The sequence below is a fragment of the Hoplias malabaricus genome, chromosome 4 (genome assembly GCF_029633855.1).
Source record: "Hoplias malabaricus isolate fHopMal1 chromosome 4, fHopMal1.hap1, whole genome shotgun sequence".
NCBI lineage: Eukaryota > Metazoa > Chordata > Actinopteri > Characiformes > Erythrinidae > Hoplias > Hoplias malabaricus.
Window position 1 is genome coordinate 41,623,001 of NC_089803.1, and position 19,496 is coordinate 41,642,496.

Here is a 19,496-nt window from a genome sequence, read left to right on the forward strand (position 1 = left end):
CATTGAACATTCTAGGAAGGCTTTGGAACATTGCTGTGAGAATAGGATGGCATTCAGATATGAGAACATTAGTGAGGTCAGGTACGGATTTTGGATTAAATGTACCATCACAGGGAGATCATTGCTAATGCACATACAGTCCGCTGCAGTTCTTATAAGTTGTTTTACATACTGTGTACATATTACACATCAGTCGAATGGGCGGACTCTCAGGACACCGATAATGTAAGTCACTACTCTAAAATGTACAACTACTGAATTAAAACCAAAATAATTTACATGAAACCTCTTCTTTGCAAAAAAAAAAAAATGTGGCACCACAAAGCCTGAAACACACAAAAAGGATACTAGCGCTTATGTAGATTTTCCCCTTCAAAACAAGACCAAATTGGAGTCAACCCACTCGTTAGTAGTCCTCATGTTTGTGTAAAGATGACTTGCAAAAATAAAGAAAAACAACAGTTCAAAATAAAGTACAACTTTTGGGGCAGCATGGTGGTGCAACAGGTAGTGTCGCAGTCTTCAATGGAGGTTGTGGGTTCGAGTTCAGCTCCAGGTGACTGTCTGTGAGGAGTTTGGTGTGTTCTCCCTGTGTCCGCGTGGGTTTCCTCCAGGTGCTCCGGTTTCCTCCCACGGTCCAAAAAACATCTGTTGGTAGGTGGATTGGCGACTCAAAAGTGTCCGTAGGTGTGAGTGAATGCGTGTTGCCCTGTGAAGGACTGGCGCCCCCTCCAGGTTGTATTCCCGCCTTGCGCCCAATGATTCCAGGTAGGCTCTGGACCCATCGCGACCACGAACTGGATAAGTGATTACAGATAATGAATGAATGAATGTTCCCCATGGATCTCCGCTATGGCCGCGTAGCTTGGGGTCTCAGCTTTAACGACACGTCCATCAAGTTAAGCTTAGATATTTTTTTTTTGCAGTAAAATTAATCATTTTCCTTATGGAGAGGTTGGTTTCTTTGAAGATTCCAAAGAAATATTTCAAAGAAGATTTCACATTAAATTTAGAAAACTGCCTAAAATATTTTGTTGTTTTGAGCATATTTTGACCACTAAAGATTCATTTCAGTATATTTAACACTTCATAAAATTGCCTCTAGTTTATTCACTGCCTCAAGATTTGAGTAGGTAATTTTAGGCGAGAAAAACAGGATCGAGATCATGATCCTGCGAAAAAAAAATGTGATAATGTATTTTTGCCATATCGCCCACCCCTATTCATCACTCACCAACTCATCCCAGAAACATTGATTGGAAGACCATCACCCAGTTCCACTGCCCCAAAGCTCAGTGCTGAGGGACATTTTACTCGACTTTCATGGCATTAAGAAGGGTGGCCATAAAGTCATGTGCAGCTGCTTCAGACTGTAATTCTATTTCATCAATTTTATTGCAGATAATACAGGCTGTCTGTGCACAATTTACCTTATGTTACCACAGTGGCTGGGCGAAGAAGGTGAATTAACTAACAATGTGTCTACTACTGGACATGTAGTGTATTTCAATAATGACAAGTGCACCACATTTTTTGAAAAACAGCCTAATGTCAATCACCCCACAGCTAAATAACAAAGTCTGCCTATGTTATTTCAAATTTGCTGCTACGTTTTCCCATGATTTTCCGATGAAATAAGTGGAAAGTTTTGCTTCAGCAAAGATATTCAATTATTAGTTGAGAGCAACATGACAGTGCCCTCAAAACTGGATGACTTCAGCCACACAGAAGAGAAGGCTGATACAATCATGACATAATATTGAATAAGTTACCACCTGCTGGCCACTGACCTCCAGAGACGTGGCTCTATTAAGGTGACTGCTGTACTGAGTCGTATACACAAGCACACACAGACACACAAATATTGCATTGCACAGTACTGTGCAAAAGTCTACTGAGGTATCTGAGAAAATGTTTTTTTTGGGCAATTGACATTAATTTATCTCAGAATAGACCTACTAAATTTAGAACAATATATATATTGCTTTGTGATATAATTTTGTATATATGTTAGTTCCAAACTCTCTTCAAGGAATTTTACAGTTATCATTTACAGTTACAACCCAATAAATGAGCAAGTTCATTATTCATTCATTCATTCATTGTCTGTAACTGCTTATCAAGTTCAGGGTTGCGGTGGGTCCGGAGCCCACCCAGAATCGCTGGGTGCAAGGCAGGAATACACCTTGGGGCACCAGTCCTTCACAGAGCAACACACACACATTCACTCACACCTTTGAACACCTACCATCGTGTGTTTTTGCACCCGGAGGAAACTCACATAGACACTGAGAGAACGTATGGAGGTATATTTGGTGCAAAACCCCTGAACACCCGTGACAGTGAAATTTGTAGTTGTAGAAAATAGTCACAGTGAAAATCTCTTCAGGAGTTGCAAACCTGTAGATTTTTTTCCTCTCCCACAAATACAACTTAACAGTTACACCTTTACGAATTCTTCATTACAGGAGCAAAAATCCAATTCCAAACACAAATCAATGATTACACCTGCTCGAATCGGCTACGAGTCATAAATGCTGTCTTTTTCGCTCACACTTCTGCGTGCTTTTACTTTTTTGCGGCAAATATCTCAGTCAGTGTGGTGCAAAAGTAAGTTGTGCATCTGTAGAGCCAGGGATGGAGGACTCGTTAGGCACGTGTCGAATGCTATTGGCTGAGGTCTCCTGGTTCTGTGACTGAGTGCCTCCTACGAAAAGCCTTCTCCAGAAAACAAACATTGTGGACCAAGGGTCCATGTAGAAAATGGAATGGAAAATGGGATTTTTTTCCAAGACAAAAACATTCTTATAGCTGAGTTAACGGTTTGAAATATTGTTATGGGAACTAAGGCTTTATTACAACAGTGCATATCAGAATGCATATCCCACCTTGTGCAATAGTTTGAGCACCCCACATCCCATTGCCTTCTATTGATTTTCTCTTTGAGTGAAAATTAGTCAACAAATGCACTGTGATGGACTGTGAAGTGTGTGATGCATTTATATGATGAGGTCTGATTTTGGATGTTACTCTCTCAGCTCTCATTTGCATGAGCATCAAGCTCTGCACCAAGTCAGACCAACAGCTAATGAGGTACTCCTGCTGGTGTGTGTGAATGTGTGCGCCTATCTAGTTTTCTCTGCTCATCCCTTCCTGGCAGAGTTCCATGCTACAGCAGCTAAACTGTCAAACAACACAACCCTCCCACTATAACCTGAAGGCTGTTCTCTCTCTCTCTCTCTTGCTCTCATATATGTGTGTGTGTGTGTGTGTGTGTGTGTGTGTGTGTGTGTGTGTATGTGTGTGTGTGTGTGTGTGTGTTCCTGCCTTGCCCACAATGATTCTTGTACGGGATAAAGCAGTTATAGAAAATAAATGAATGAATAAATCGGTTCAATTTGAGATATATTCACATGGAACTTTTAGCTATTTTTTAGTATTTCATAATAGTGATATTTGTTGTCACTTAATATGTACAATTTTTTGTGTCTTTGAAGCTATGAGCTTGTATTGGTATTATAGGCTAGGTACAGTAATTAGTAGAAATAGTTAAGCCAGAATAAATGATTGCTAAGATTTACCTCCGCAGAAAATGGGACATCCTGACACTGGGGCAAAATGCATTGGTTTTTTTTTGTTGTTTTTTTTAATTAAATGATTAAACCTATGTTCATCCTATGTTTAGCATGCTAAATCTATGCACACATGATTGATATTTTGTGTTCTAAATTCTACCCTATTCATCAATGGCACCACCACTGATCAGATATTATATGAGCAGTGCACTGTTCTCCACCTGCTGCTAATGAGACCTCAAAAACTGTACAGCAGTTGATGCAATCAAATGTATCCAATATACATTACCACCCCACGAACATGTTAAATTCCCTGCTGTTGTGAGTGTGGTCCAACATATAACATGGTCCTATGGTGGTTTCATTTTATTGTTGGATGTGGTGCAGCAAAAGCAATAGCCAATAACTTTAAACCTACGTAACGGTAGATTTTAATGCATGTCATTTAATGCATGGTGGCAACAGTATGGAAGCAAATCTGTGTCATCAGACTTTGAAATATTATCACCTTTGAATCTGTAGCACTGATTTTTTTGCACTGAAATTATGCATCTGAATATAATTGCTCTTGAATAGAACTCATGAATTTTCAAGAACACAATTTTTCACTGTCATTATTACAGTTAATAAATTCAGATAAAAAATTCAAGCTCAAAAAAATTCAAACAATATATTTCGAAGTTTCTCAAATTCAGTAGACGAAATTCAGATACCAAAATACGAGTTACAAAAAACTCAGATACACATCACCAAGGATGAGCAATCGATTCATTTGGATTTTCTCTTTCACCTTAAATGCTGCAATAGTTGCATTCTGTCTCCGCTATGTGGCGAAATACGAACACAACTTCCATACCGTGGAAAAAACTACACGTGTAGCTTCCTTCCGCGGATATTAGCTCTTTATTTTCAAAGTGTCTCAAAAATCTGAAAGGCTCACTAAAGACACAATAACAGACTATTGATATTCTGAAGATGAAGAAATTTTTCTGTGGAAATTTTTTGTAATGGCCCTCTGAATATAGTTAGGGCTATATGTTTAAATATTAGGAAAGGGGAAATTCTAAGAGAGCTATTCAGCAACGTTTTTCAAAGTTTTTGCCAAAAATGCTCGCAAAACTCAGGGATCAGACGCACATAACTCGGAGTGCTCCTGCACAGAACTCTGCAGCTTGCACACAAAACCGAGAGAGCACGTGCAAAAGTCATGGAGCACAAACGTCAGAGCTGGATATTTTGTTTGCAAGTTATAAGTTTTATGTTTGTGATGATTTTTTTTGTGCGATTCTTTTCGGCACAAATCTGATTCCATATTTTTCCGCCACTGAGACGGTGACTCATCAAGTCCTCAATCAGAGCTTTGTACTCGCGAGTCGAATTTGTCAAGTTTGTACAACTAAGTACGGCAGTTTATCTTCAAGTATTTTGTATTGAGAAACAGCAAAAACGGGGAAATGCAAAACCCTAGTGTGACCGGGGTTTAACGTTGCCAAAAAGAAAAAAGCAAGCCAATCAATGGGCACCGCCCCAATTTCAGGTCTCTTCTTTCAACCCACTGATTACCGCAATAAAAATTCTTGTCCCGTACTATATGAAATAGAATGAGAATGACACACTGGCTCATGTCTTTGCGATGTTGGTTGGATATGGCCCTTCAGACCCACCAACATAATGTTGAAGCTAAGGGCTAACAAGGGCACTGCTCTGTTGTTGAATGCATAGACCAGCACAAATTGCTACATCAAGCCCCAGGCTCAGAGACAGAACAGCTGACGGGATAAATCAGATAGATTTGTTTGGAGGATGGAGAAAGCTGTCACAGTGTTTGGTCCAATTCTCTAAAAAACGTATTGATACATCTAAATATCACATTTTGAACTTTTAAAATGCCAAATAATTACTGACAAACCACAATATTTCTAAGCTAAAAATGCAGAATTAGATTTTAAAAATTCCTGCTCCAACTTAAAGGACAGCGTAGAATTCACTTTCTCTTCAGAATTTCTGGTTCATTGTAAATGGTTCAGCAGTTAACATTACATTTAATTACTCCTTATTCAAAGTGCATGTCCAACCTTATAATAGTTACAATTTTGCAGTGGTTACACTCAGTCAAACACAATGTTATCTTTGTAATTTAATCAACCCTGAGAACAGTCATGCTAAACAGTGCTCTTTAGATATGGGAGAATGAGTATGTGTTTTTTGATCCTTGTGGTATTTTGACTGAAGCATGTAACAGACGTCTCATTAAGACCCCAGGGAACTGTGTAAACTTATGGAAAAAATATGTCTCACTGTAATGCTTGGTGTCGAAACAGCTCTTAGGACTGACTGTAAAACCTTTAAAAGTCTTCTGTGGATAAACCAGTCAGCAATATGCTATAAGCTCATATTTTTGGGCAACGTTTTAAAAGCACATTCTGAAGTGCTCTGTCACACATATGAGGGATTAAGTGTGTTAGTGAAGCGAGACAAGTGTTCCCTTCACTGCAATCCTTCAAGTCATGTGTGGTGGACTGTATGCTGATATTTATGAATGTGCATACAAAATATATGTCTTTGTTCATAGAAAGGTCTTCAATGTGAATAATTTGAGTGGAACACGCTCTTCTTCAGCAGGCTGTAAATGGGGCCCTGGGGGACAGTGAAAGGACACAGATCAGCAGTTTATCCTCACGCGGTGAGTTCCCATTAGTGATGAAAACAGAGATACTGAGAGAATCTGTATTCATGGTGGAAAACATCCCATTATCCTTTTATTTCTGTTGGATGTGACAGCACACGCCCAGGGCAATGCTGGTACTGAGCACACCATGTTAAAGATTGCCTCTAGAGTCTAAGGCAGGGGTCAGTCAATAGATATGATCCTTGCAGAACAAATGACCATTACCATATCACCATACTCCCATGTGCCCCTGACCTATTTGTTATATATGTGCATCAAATACACTGTACACCAACTGTCCAAATATTCTATACACTGCCTGCTGTGTCTGATCCACTGGTTCCAGCACAACACACACTGACGAATCACCACCATGTCAGTGTGACTGCAGCAGTGAGATTGATCCATTTGCTCTGTGGAGGCCTTACCATTGACGACCAGAATAAAAAAGTGGTAACAAATTATTGCAGCACAGCAGATGGAGAAACAAGCAATAGAATAAAAAGAAAGAACTGGTTTTAATGCTTTAATGCATCTTTAGCTACTTTGAGTGGCACCTATGTTCAATAAAGTATTGCACACTTTGTAAGATTTCCACAGAAAAGCAACATAGTATCACCATTCCAAGTGAGAACCAGCGGGGTATAAATCCTTGTAGCTGTGGGCTGTGCAACAGAATTGGAGTTGTTCCACAAAGTAGGTTTTATGAGTTTATAAGATATCTTAAGCCCAGAGTTGCAGACTGCCCAATAGAAATGTCCCTCAGCACCTTTCCTATTGGACACATTTGGCTAAACTGAGAAATCCTACTTTGTGGAATACCCGACTGGTCTTGTGATGCCAAATGTGATTTCGTAACAAGACCATCTGCAGACAGCCATAACAAATGTGACTAAATATGAAATCTCTGAACCAGTGTGATGCCTTGTAAAAGCAATGCTCAAAGTAGAGGTGCAAGGTGTATTTTTAAATGTATGTTGCTTATGCAGAGAACACATGACTTGGAATGAAAATATGCATAATGTCTTGCAGGAAAAAATATGAACTTGAAAAATATGAATATGAACACGACTAGAGACAAAGGTTGGGGGCAGGTTTTGGGGTGTGCACGGGTGGCCACAAAAATGTCACCATGGCTAATGCCAAGCATAAGCTTGAGGGATATAAGCCCCCAGCATTGGGCTCAGGAGCAGTGGAAGTGTGTTCTCTAGAGCAGACTTTCTCAACCCGGGTGCCATCAGGGTTTGTCAGGGTGCCATCAAATATATTTTGACATTGCTGATGGTAGCTAGGGCGGCACGGTGGCGCAGCAGGTAGTGTCGTAGTCACACAGCTCCTGGAGGTTGTGGGTTCGATTCCCGCTCAGGGTGACTGTCTGTGAGGAGTTGGTGTGTTCTCCCCCTGTCCGCGTGGGTTTCCTCTGGGTGCTCCGGTTTCCTCCCACAGTCCAAAAACACATGTTGAAGGTGGATTGGCGACTCAAAAGTATGTGTGTGTGTGTGTCTATGTTGCCCTGTGAAGGACTGGCACCCCCTCCAGAGTGTATTCCCGCCTTGCGCCCAGTGATTCCAGGTAGGCTCTGGACCCACCGCGACCCTGAATTGGATAAGCGGTTACAGATAATGAATGATGGTAGCTACAAAACTTATCATGAAAATGCAGCTATGACAGCTTCCATATTAAAGTTAGAATATTTAGAGAAAAGAGTCACAATATTCTGAATTTCATCTAAAAATTCTCAATGAGACATGTAAACTGTTGGCAGAGCTGGATGGTGGCTTCACGATGCGAGTGGACAGAGCAGATGCAGCCAAAAAAAGCAAGCAAATCATTCATAAAAAGAAATCCAATACGCTGTTGTCACAATTTTAATTTTAAGAAAGAACATTTAACAAAACTATAGGCACTGCATGTGACATAAAAAGTGTTTCTGTGTGAATGTGCATTTTGGCTGTAAAATGGGTATAGACAACGGTTTTTAGATTGGGGTGACTTGACATTTTACATACTTTTAAAGGGTGCTGTGATAAAAAAAAATGTTGGAAAACACTGCTCTAGAGTGATATTGATGAATTACATTTGTGATCTAAAACTAACTAATCATGCAAAAACCTGAACTCCCTAAAGCTCTTGTGGCTGAACACTGAATGTAATCAAACCCTCAGAGCAGAGTTCCTACCCTTCCTGCAGCAAAGGAGGAAAAACTCCTTAATATACTTGACTTAAGAAGAAATACTGATCAAGAAGGTGTTTTCTGTCCAGTGGTTTTTGCTCAGTGCTTATGTGAAGCTTGTTCTGAGACAATAAATGTTCTGCTCTGTGTCAATCAACATTTTGTGGTAGTCACTCATATAACACAAATGAGGAAGATAGGGGTTAGGTTGAAAAATGTCAGAGAGCTGTAACTCTTCTGTCTCCTAGCTATTTTAAATTACAAATTAGTTTCATTAATGTTACTGAATAATAACCCTGAAGATTAATAACCGAATAATAAACCTGTATGTGAAGAGGTTAAAGAATGACACAGCCTTAAAAGGTTTTCACTGCTAGGTCACTTCAGGCCATTTCCTATTCAGAAATATCTTCTGCTAATGGCATAGTGAATATGAACAGCCTCCATAAGAGGCATTATCTTCCGCCATGTGGCAACACAATATATGCAGCAGAATGTCATTAGATGATGAAGAATGTGTTCAGAGCACTCGTTTGTCATTCCTGTTCCTCTATTCTCATTTCTCTTTCTTTCCTCCCCCCACTTCCTATCTTCTCTCTTCATCAGCCTTTCCTCTTTCCCCTCTCCATCTTGTCTTTCCTGTCCTCTCTCTTCCCTCTTCATTAATAAAGTGGGGATTAGATCAGAATGTGTAATTACCTCCTCTGTACTGCACAAGATGCACCGTGTAATGGCTCTGTCTGTCCTTCATGTTCAAAAACACTGTGATATGGAGTATGCTGGTGATCTGGGCGAGCTGGATGGCAGAGACTGATATTCATAATCTGTACTTTATTAATATTAGATATGGGTTATATTACTGTAAGTTACCTTATTGAAAATTTCCTCTCACTTCAGCTTGATGGGGCCAAACAAACCCCTTCTGGCTTGATTTAGGTAGTAGTGTAGTTTTCTGGAACATCTTAAAGCATACAAATATTAACCTATTATGGTGAATATAAAATGCATACCATGCACAACTGATAACTCCTTTTGCTCCTGGTGACTGCATGGATTTCCTCCATGTTCATTCTCCCTCTCACACTCTGAGTGACTGGATGATTGTGAGCCTGGCGCCCCCGTCCAGGGTGTGTTCCTTGCTTGGGCCCAGTGATTCCAAGTTGGCTCAGAACCCACCACAAACCTGGGCTGGGTTTCCCAAATATATCTCAGAACAAAGGAGATTCTCTCTCTCTCTCTCTGTTAAGATGGTCTTAACATTGAGATGTTTTTGGGAAACTGGGCCCTTATTAGGATAGTTTGTTGTTAGGATGGGCGGCACGGTGGCGCAGCAGGTAGTGTCGCAGTCACACAGCTCCAGGGGCCTGGAGGTTGTGAGTTCGATTCCCGCTCCGGGTGACTGTCTGTGAGGAGATGGTGTGTTCTCCCCGTGTCCGCGTGGGTTTCCTCCGGGTGCTCCGGTTTCCTCCCACAGTCCAAAAACACACGTTGCAGGTGGATTGGCGACTCGAAAGTGTCCGTGAGTGTGTGAGTGAATGTGTGTGTCTGTGTTGCCCTGTGAAGGACTGGCGTCCCCTCCAGGGTGTATTCCCGCCTTGCGCCCAATGATTCCAGGTAGGATCTGGACCCCCCGCAACCCTACAATTGGATAAGCGGTTACAGATAATGGATGGATGTTGTTAGGATTAGGATGTTGTTGTTGATATTTTGCACTAGACTGAGGGGGATAAAATGGTACATTGACAGTTTAAACAAAGCAGGCAAGACACTAGAATTAAGAAAACTGATGGCACAGAGAACAAGATCAACGAACCGCAAGGCCATACCAAACTGACCAATCTTAAATAACAAAACCTAAAGGGATACACCCATGGGCTGTAGTCACATGACAAACTAACAGCCCACGGGTGTAGGGCATAGTTACAAGGGAGCAGGATATATCAATACAATACTATACGCTGATGTCTGAAAGCTACATAAGGCAGTTATTTTTGTGCATGAAATAAAGATGCACAATAATTCATTTGAACCTATGAGCCCCTTAGCCAAACACAGTGTTTTACTGTGTGCTGACAGTGTCTAGACAAATCCTTGATGTTTCAGTGGATCAGTTGATGAGTCAATATATTCATGAAATCCAGACTGGTTTTGATCAAAAGCAACAGGTTTTTATCTAAATTTTTAAACATATTGTCGCTGTCCATTGAAAAACACATATCTCCCATAACAGTAAATTAACATGTTTGGAGCATTTTTATTGGTCTATTTATCATAAAATTGCCACACAGTATGAAGGTCAGCTGCTGTGTTCAAAAGATGTAGTAAATTAAATTCAACAAAAATGGAGACACATGTTTTCAATTGGATAGCGCCAATATGCTATTTATTGCAGGGCATATTGCCCTTGCAGTATGTGGTAATAGAATAGTAGTATTGGTATTTTCTCCATACTGTGCAGAGCATGGGTTAGCGTGTAAAACAGAACAAGCATTGCTCTGTCTTCAGCCTCACTCTCCGAATAACATTGTTGCTAACATCACAGCAGCCACTCAGCTGTACCTCTAAATCCCTGGCACTTCAACTGCTTCATCCATTCATCTGTTTCATGTCTGAAGTTTCTGAAGTGGTCAGGTCATATTTGATCATTTAATGAAAGAAAGTGTGTAAATTTAATTCAGCCGTAAGGTCACATGGTCATAGATAAAGCTACCATTTAGAGGGGTGCTGAAATGTGCCATGACTGTTGTAACTAATAATATAATTCCATAATTTTTAGTATTATTATAGTAATTTAATAATAATGCACACATTTTATATTACCTGCATTACTTGTATATGATAATGTAGCAATAAATCCAATTTATGCAGTTGTGTTCTTTAAATATACATCTAGAGAATCTGTAAATTTGCAGCAGCTTTAAACTTTAACTTTTATTAGTTTTTATTTGTTTGGTGTCTATACGTGGAGTTAATTTCTTATGAAATGTATTGTTTTGACAGTTTATTTCCTACCTCAATGATACATTTACATAGATTTGTTCTGGTATTCCCACAATGATTATGTTCTATTATTCATTTATTCATTCATTGTCTGTAACCGCTTATTCAATTCAGGGTCACGGTGGGTCCGGAGCCTACCTGAAATCATTGGGCACAAGGAGGGAACACACCCTGGAGGGGGCGCCCCTTCCTTCGTAGGGTGACACACATTCACACATTCACTCACACCTATGGACACTGCTGAGTAACCAATCCATGCAACCTACGTGGGTTTTTTGGATCGTGGGAGGAAACCGGAGCACCCGGAGGAAGGAAACCCACATGGACACAGGGAGAACACACCAAACTCCTCATAGACAGGCACCTGGAGCTGTGCTCAAACCTGCAACCTCCAGGTCCCTGCAGCTCTGTGAGAGTTAACTTATCTTATCCAATAATTCAGAGGTATTAGGTCACTTGTATCAGTGTACCTACAGTGAAAGGTCTAAATAAATGTAGAAGAAATCTGAAAATATGTTACAAGCACAGTTATAAAAAAAAAAAAAAAAAGAACCCTAAATTACTGGAGAACTCACTGCCAGTGAATTACTGTGTTTACTATTAACATGTTTTAGCTTTTCTTTAGTTATTCACTGGAGCAAACAGGTAACATGACCACCATCTTACCACGGACTACTGCTGTGGAATCAGCACTTCTAAATAATTACACACATTTGGGCATGAAGGTATTGAGCTCCATCATTTGAGAGAACAACTTCCACTGTTCCATAGCCTAGTGCTGCAGGGCTTTAAACCCCTCTTACACTATGGCCTTACGCCCATGCTGTTGGCATAGCTGTTCTGTGGAGATTATACAAACTGTTTGTGTAATAAAACACTTGTGTCACCAAATGCATTTTACTTGATTGTCTGCATTAGGATTAAGAGGGAATTTATAAACATGAATTGTGCTGGAACCGTCACTTTAAACTCAGATATTTGCAGTCTAATTATATTGCATATGGATTTTCATCGAAGTAGGAAAGAGGGTGACACTAGTCTAACTCCTCATTTCCCTCTCTCCTTTTTTTCACCTCCCCCTTCTCTGCTCCCTCTCCTCTATCGTCCTCCATCTTTCTCCTCCAGATGTCGTTCGTTTTGCCAGTGTTCTTTCTCCCCTCCTCCACGGAGATAATTGACCTTGCTCAGACTGGGCATTGGAGGAGGGGGATATTCATCGTGCACCTTTGAGGTACAAGGTGACTCATGTAGCAGTCAATAATTTACTGTTCCACAGATAGAGACATAAACATAAAGACACACACTGCTTAAGAACACAATCGTGCAAATGTTTAGGCTTCAAAAAATGTTCAAATTTTAAAATTGGAAGATGCAAGTTTATCTCAAACAAACCATTAAATCTTACACACGCACAGCTTGTACAGTCTCCATAGAAAAACATTTCTAATAGACTAGGGTGGTTTGGAGCAGCTGAAGGTCACTACACTCAATGCCAAACATTGACTACAGACGTGTTATGCCCTCCAGCATAGAGCTGTAAAGCAGTGGAACTGTGCTCTCTGGAGAGATGGGGTGCCATCCAATATCTTAGGGGGGAAAAATGATCATCCAGCTTCAGCACCTTACCTCAGCAATATTTACGTGGATGAAAGCAATAAAAACCCCAAAGCAAGGAGATGGTTACTGCACGTTACTTGCTACTATTCATTAAAACCCTTGATTTTAGGCAAAATATCAGTATATTATTATATTATGCATTTCCTAAATATGAGAAAGCATCTTTTCGATCTGTGTTTCTATATGTACTACTATAAATAGTAAAAGCAGAAGAGCATCTCTTCAGTTTCAATACCACTTATTTCTCCTTAATATGTTTTTACACAAACACACACACACACACACATATAGAGAGAAAGAGAGAAAAATATTATCCTGTACATTATTCTGAGGACTAGAAAGTGGTATTGGAGTGAAAGAATTGTAGTAATAAAAAAGAGAAGAGGAAATAAATTCAAGAAAGTAGCAGAGAATGGGTTGTGATTTTAAAAATAGGTAGCTATGCTTGAAAGAGAAATAACAACGCAGGAGGGCTAGCCAAGGCTTACAGCCATACAGCCAGGAATGAAAGATAGTAACTAAATCACAAGAAGGGTATATTACTGAGAGAGTGAGGATGTGAGAACATCAGAGAGGAAGAGAGAACGAGATAGAGAGCGAGCGAGAGAAACTAAATGGCGAGAGCAGCATGTTCAGCATGTATGAACAGGCTTGAGGGAAACTGATCGTCCCCCAGGAATCATTGTTGTATGGCTGACTCTGCCATCTGAATACTGATAACAGGCCTTTTGCTGAGCTATCCACAGATCCACACTCCAAAGCACGGATACAAGCATAACAAAGAGGACGACTGCTCTTCAGTCCAGCTACTTCCATAAAACCATCCCCCGTATTCTCAGCAAATCCAACTACTCAAATCACATTTTCACCAAAATGTTCTGCAGCCTAAATGCTCAATCCTGCTCACATAAAAATTAGAAACTATCAAGAAGTACTTCTGAATAAATTTTGGTGTGACATTTTGACATTGGTTAAAATGTGAAATTAAGGCTTCAAAGAGGGATGCTACTGTTTATACCAGTGCTACTTACTTTGGCCCATTTGTTTATTTAATTTTAACATTATTGGATTAACATACATTGGATTTCATAAACTACAGTGAAATGTTTTATATATTTGTACAATTCTGTTTTTTTAATTCAGTGGTTTGAGGTTTAAAAAAAGTCATTCAGGGTGGTATGATACTAGCTATTTTCTTTACAGTGGTGACAATGGGAACCAGGAGTCTCAATGCCTACAACACAAATACAGAGATTTATTGTCTGTTCAATATGAGTAGTGACTCTAAGTGTGTTTTGTTGTGTTTATTTAAAGTTAATAAAAGTAAAACATGGTAAATCTGAGAAAATATGCTTTGTAAACATCTTAAAATTCTGTTCATGCACTTCTTGTCATGAAGGTATTTTAAATGATATACTTTAGTAAAACAGTGTTTCAGGCCTTAGGCAGTGCACTCAAGTCCATTTCATGTAATACATTTCTGTGATGTAGCTTTTAACAGCAATACTTCAGATTTATGGTTACTACCACTGCCATTGTATATGGAGCCTGTAACACCAAACCACATAAAAAAAAACTTCTGTTTGATTAACCAATCAAATGTTTATGAACATTTAGGCACTGCTTATTGAGGAGTTATAAGTATCCAGAAGCATAGATGTTAGCTACATTAGCCTTATACAAGAGACAGACATTTAACAGCAGCTTTTGGCTGATCAAATGTATTTTTTTGGAAAAATGTTTTCAATTAGATTTTTTGGAAACTGAAAACATGACACTGATCCTGGCCCTTTGGTAAATCTGTCTGAGATAAACCTGACAGACTATTTCAACATTTTGCAATGTATGTTTTTCCTCTGTTGGGGGGAGGTGTATTCCCACATTCATTATGCACACCCACATCAGATGAATTACAGAGCAGTAGAACAGGGGATAAAGTCACATAAATTATGCATTTTGCTGGGATTGCTTTAATCATGCTTTATGCATCAATTTATTGATTGAATGATCCCAGCTTGACATGATTATGGATATCTAAGCAGTCCAGACAATATAACATTAAGGAGCAGCCAGGTATTTTTACCACCAAAAATGAGCAAAACATAATGAAACAATAATAATGAAAATACTAATAATATATTTTCTATACATTGCAAATCACATGAGATGAAGAATCGCTTCATGATTTCTAAATAAAGAAGCTCATGCTACATAGTGTGTGTACCCCTAGCCATGGTTAAAATTAGTTTAGTAAGTCATTTCTAATATACATCCAGCTAAAAAATTGATTACTTGGAGAATTATTGCTCCTTTTAGTGTTAAGACTGATGGTGTTAAAGGGTGTTCAATTCTCAGCATTCATATCATGAAAATTACATTAAAATGAATATGTTTCTTTTTTAATGAAGACATATTATAAAAAAAATCTCTTAATCGGTGCATATTAATTGGCAGATGTAGAACATCTCCCAAATCACAAGCCAAAACAAGAAAACCCAGGCAGCTTTTTGTGTGTCTGGAAAACTGAACAAAAGTCTCTCTAATCACAATACCTGCATTTATGTGAGAGCACAAATAAAAGGTTAAACAGAGCCATCACTCTCAGAGCCAGGACTCTTGAGCTGAACTGAGCTGTGGATTATTTTCATTCAGTCATTCTAAAGAGGGCTGTTTAGACAGTGTGAAGATGATGCTGTGGTATTTTTGGCCAAAACCTGTCACAGACATTTCATTAAAGAAAATGTTCATGATTATAATAAAATTATAAAATTCTGAGGATATTTCCTCAACATTTGTAGCTCTCCTGACCTTCTGCATGCTGGAAACCTGTATAACGTGTTTACGAGGGCCCGATGTCTGTAAACGGGTAAAAAATACAAAGGGTCTCTGGCCAAAATGCTAGCCATTCTCTCTCTTTTTTATGCATAGAACTTCACATGTTGAAAATCTTGAATAGAGATGAGGATATTGCTCTATTCCTGCTCCATAGGTAGTTAATATTGACTAAGGCTAAGCTTAAACATCCTGAGTTCTAGAAACTGACAAGGTGCTTGCAATAGCAGTTACTAAACAACAGACAATTCAGATTCCTAGGCTCCAAAGTCTCTCCTTTATCAACAGAGATTTAAAGTGAACAGAATGAGGAAAGCAGTCTGAATGTCCTGCAGTCCCAGTAGCCCATACAGTGGCTTCTGACAAGACGCCAAGTGGCGCCACCAACACCGAATTCCAGTCACCTGGTCTTCCCTTCACTGAGGTACAATGTGTAGCCCCATAAAACTGGAAAACAACAGATGAGAAGGGCAGCTGTTGAATTCAAAAACTTCATTCCAGCGAATCTTCCCCAGCTCCTGCAAAACTACACACAGCCAGCTGCAGAGCCTCAGAGCTCTATTAGCCATCAGAGTATTAGCCATTCCTCATCCACAGCAAGATCCGATCCATGTTCATGAGGAAAAAATAGTAAGCAGAGAAGAGCTGCCGTAGCGAAAAAAGTGCTCTATATATCGACTCTGGAGTGTCCACTGCAAGTTAACTCACCGCCATCTTGGAAAAATTAAGGTGGAACTGTTGGCAAATTCTGTTAAATTAACTGCATGAAAGTAAACGCAGAATGAAAGTGCTGCAAAACTTAACAACTTGAGTTTCAAATGAGTTTCCATTTTCAGTGGATAACAATTTACAGACAAATTAAACTTCAGCCATGTACAGACAATAGTCATTAACAAATCTTGTATTTATGTTTGACTGCATTTTTCAAACTGTACCAACATATATTATTTTTAAGCTGATGTACAATGGAAAAAAATAGAGAGCAGCAGTTTCCCAGTGTTAACTTACAGAAATGGAATGTATGTCACCTTTAATGACTTAAAATGCATCTTATATCATTAACTTGCTTCTCAGATTACTGAAAAACGTAACCTCCCAACCTAACATGCTAACTTTGATTAGCAATTGTCTACAAACATTAGCATGCTAGGTGAACTTGTCTTCCATTAAACACACAATAAGAGGCATCATTTAGGGCAGTCAAATTCAAATTAACTACATTAGTAATGACTATGATTTCTGCCTATTGCAAACTCAATATCATAAACAATCACAAATTGATATTCATGTAATATTATGTGATACATAATGCAATTATGTGCTCCAAAAGGGTTGTAATTTGGTGCTTTGCATCAATGGCATTGTGTGTCACAATTGCAATATGTAGTAAAATAATCTCTACTAGCATTCTATCTATAGAATCAATCCAATAATATGATGACAATTAAAATGATGCACAAGAAAGGAAAATCAACTCTCAGATGCACCTCCCACCCAAGAATCCTTTAAAGTAGCCAAACAATAACCAAAAATTGTCATAATTCAGCACCATCAGCAATCAATAAATTCTCACATCAAACTCCCAGAGATAATTTCATGGCTCATTACTGTATTGATTTTATTGTCACTTCTCAAGTCTGTATCTGTCTGTATCTCAATATAAGTGAGGGCAGGGGTGGATTATCTTGGCTTACCTTCTGCTGATGAGACTGTGTTTAAGGGAGAGTGAGTTAAATCCAGGATGCTGCCCAGGCTTCCTCTCTCTTCCTCGTGTGTAGTCAGCACCACCCTTCTATCAGGAGGTCCGTTAGTTGTCTCAGTCCCAAGAGACATATTAGGCACAGTGACTATGTCTGGAATCACATTTGAAACTTGCTTGGTGACAATGGGAGCTTTTGAAGTTGTAATGTCTCCACGAAGAGATGAAGTAGATACAGTTGGCTGTAGGTGGGTAGTTGTTGACTGAATCCCTGTTGGTAGCGTAGTCAATAGCCTGGGCTCTGAATATGGTGATGGTGGTAAACCAGGGGTTGTAATACTGTTGCTTTTGGTGCTTTTAGTTTTAGAGTTTTGAAATTCAGCAGACTTTGTTGTCTCAGTCCACCTGTTTTCTTCTGTAGAGGAGGTTAGTATCTCCTCTGGAGTTGATGTTACAATAATATATCCATCAGTTTCCTGTGTAGTGACTGGAGGAGAAGTTGTCTGTGGAAATGTTTCTGTTTGTCGGCCTCCTGAAGGCCAGAACTCAAGGTCATAGTTTGGGTCAGGCTCAGACAAGGGCTTAACCTTCTCTGTTTGTCGACTTGCACTCAGCTGATTATCATGGGGTGGTTTGGTACCCCTGTGTGGAAGCAGAGTGCCTATCGGTGCTGGGGTAGTTGAGCTTTTATCAGACTGGGTTGTAATCTGGTAGGTGGAATTAGTGTGTGCTTCCTCAGATGTTGTATAGCCTTGTGTGGTGATGTTTGAAGTTCTTGTTGGCCTTTCTGTTGCTGGATTCGACATGGTTGTGGCAAGCTGCACCTGCACAGACACTGTGTAATCTTGTTTGGTGATACCTGATGTTGGTTGACTTAAATTTGTTTGATTTCTCATGGCTGTGGCAACCTTCACAGAGTCTGGGAAATCTTGTCCAGTGATAATGTTTTTTTGAATGCTTGTGGCAACCGGTGCTCCTACAGATACTGTGTAATCCTGTGCAGTGATGATGTTGGAACTTGTTGCTGGCCTTTCTGATGTTTGAGTTTGTAAGGCTGTGGCAACCTGTGGCACCACATCTCCCCCCAAGAAGTCCAATGGCAGTTTCCAAGCTTGAAATTTCATATCCGGCACCCATTGTGCCAAATAGGATACTCCCCATGTGTTTGAGGCTCCTTTTGATTGAGCTGTGGGCTGTGGTTTGATTCTGCCAAATAACCCACCTTTGACAGAGCTGAGGAATGAGAGTAAGTAGCAAACAAATGTCCTCTGCAGAAGAAGCATGCTGCCTGCCTTTTTCTGGTTGTATGGAGTGTCACATGGTGTCCTTCATCCAGCAGCCCTGCAGATTAAAGTGATCTAAGAGACAGATATAGAAAATATGTGAAGTGTCAGTTAAAAATGCTGTTTTATTCCCATGCAGTAAAAAAACTGAGGTAAAACTGCTTATTATCCAGTTCAGGGTTGCGGTGGGTCAGGAGCCTACCCGGAATCTCTGGGTGCAAGAAGGGAACACACCCTGGAGGGGGCGTCAGTCCTTCGCAGGGTGACACACACTCACACCTACGGACACTTTTGAGTCACCAATCCACCTACCAACATGTGTTTTTGGAACGTGGAGCAGGACCTGAACCCGCAACCTCTAGGTCTCTGGAGCTGTGTAACTGTGACACTACCGTGCCGCCCTATTTTGAGTTTATGTAGGTGCAAAATTGTACTAGTAGCAGTAGCATTAGCTACAGGTACACGAAAAACAAGTGGTTGGCAACAGCTCAGCTCACCTAAACAAATCATAATAACCTGCGGAAAGTTGTAAGAACACAACTCAGCGAACCTGATTGTTCAGAGCTGTTGTTAAAATTGTAAAATAACATTGATATTTCTTGTATTTTTGAAAATGGTCTGGAGTGCACCTGGAAATAAACATCTCATA

At 39.7% G+C, this 19,496-nt stretch overlaps 1 protein-coding gene across 1 annotated transcript in view; it reads right to left on the reverse strand.

The window, feature by feature from the left end:
- prrt4b (proline rich transmembrane protein 4b) overlaps positions 1 to 19,496 on the reverse strand; it is a 39,146-nt gene that overhangs the window by 13,705 nt on the left and 5,945 nt on the right. Inside the window, exon 3 of the mRNA XM_066667035.1 lies at positions 17,560 to 18,922. Within this exon, the coding sequence (XP_066523132.1) occupies positions 17,560 to 18,847 (1,288 nt within the window). The 5' untranslated portion in view covers positions 18,848 to 18,922. The remainder of the gene's footprint in view (positions 1 to 17,559; positions 18,923 to 19,496) is intronic.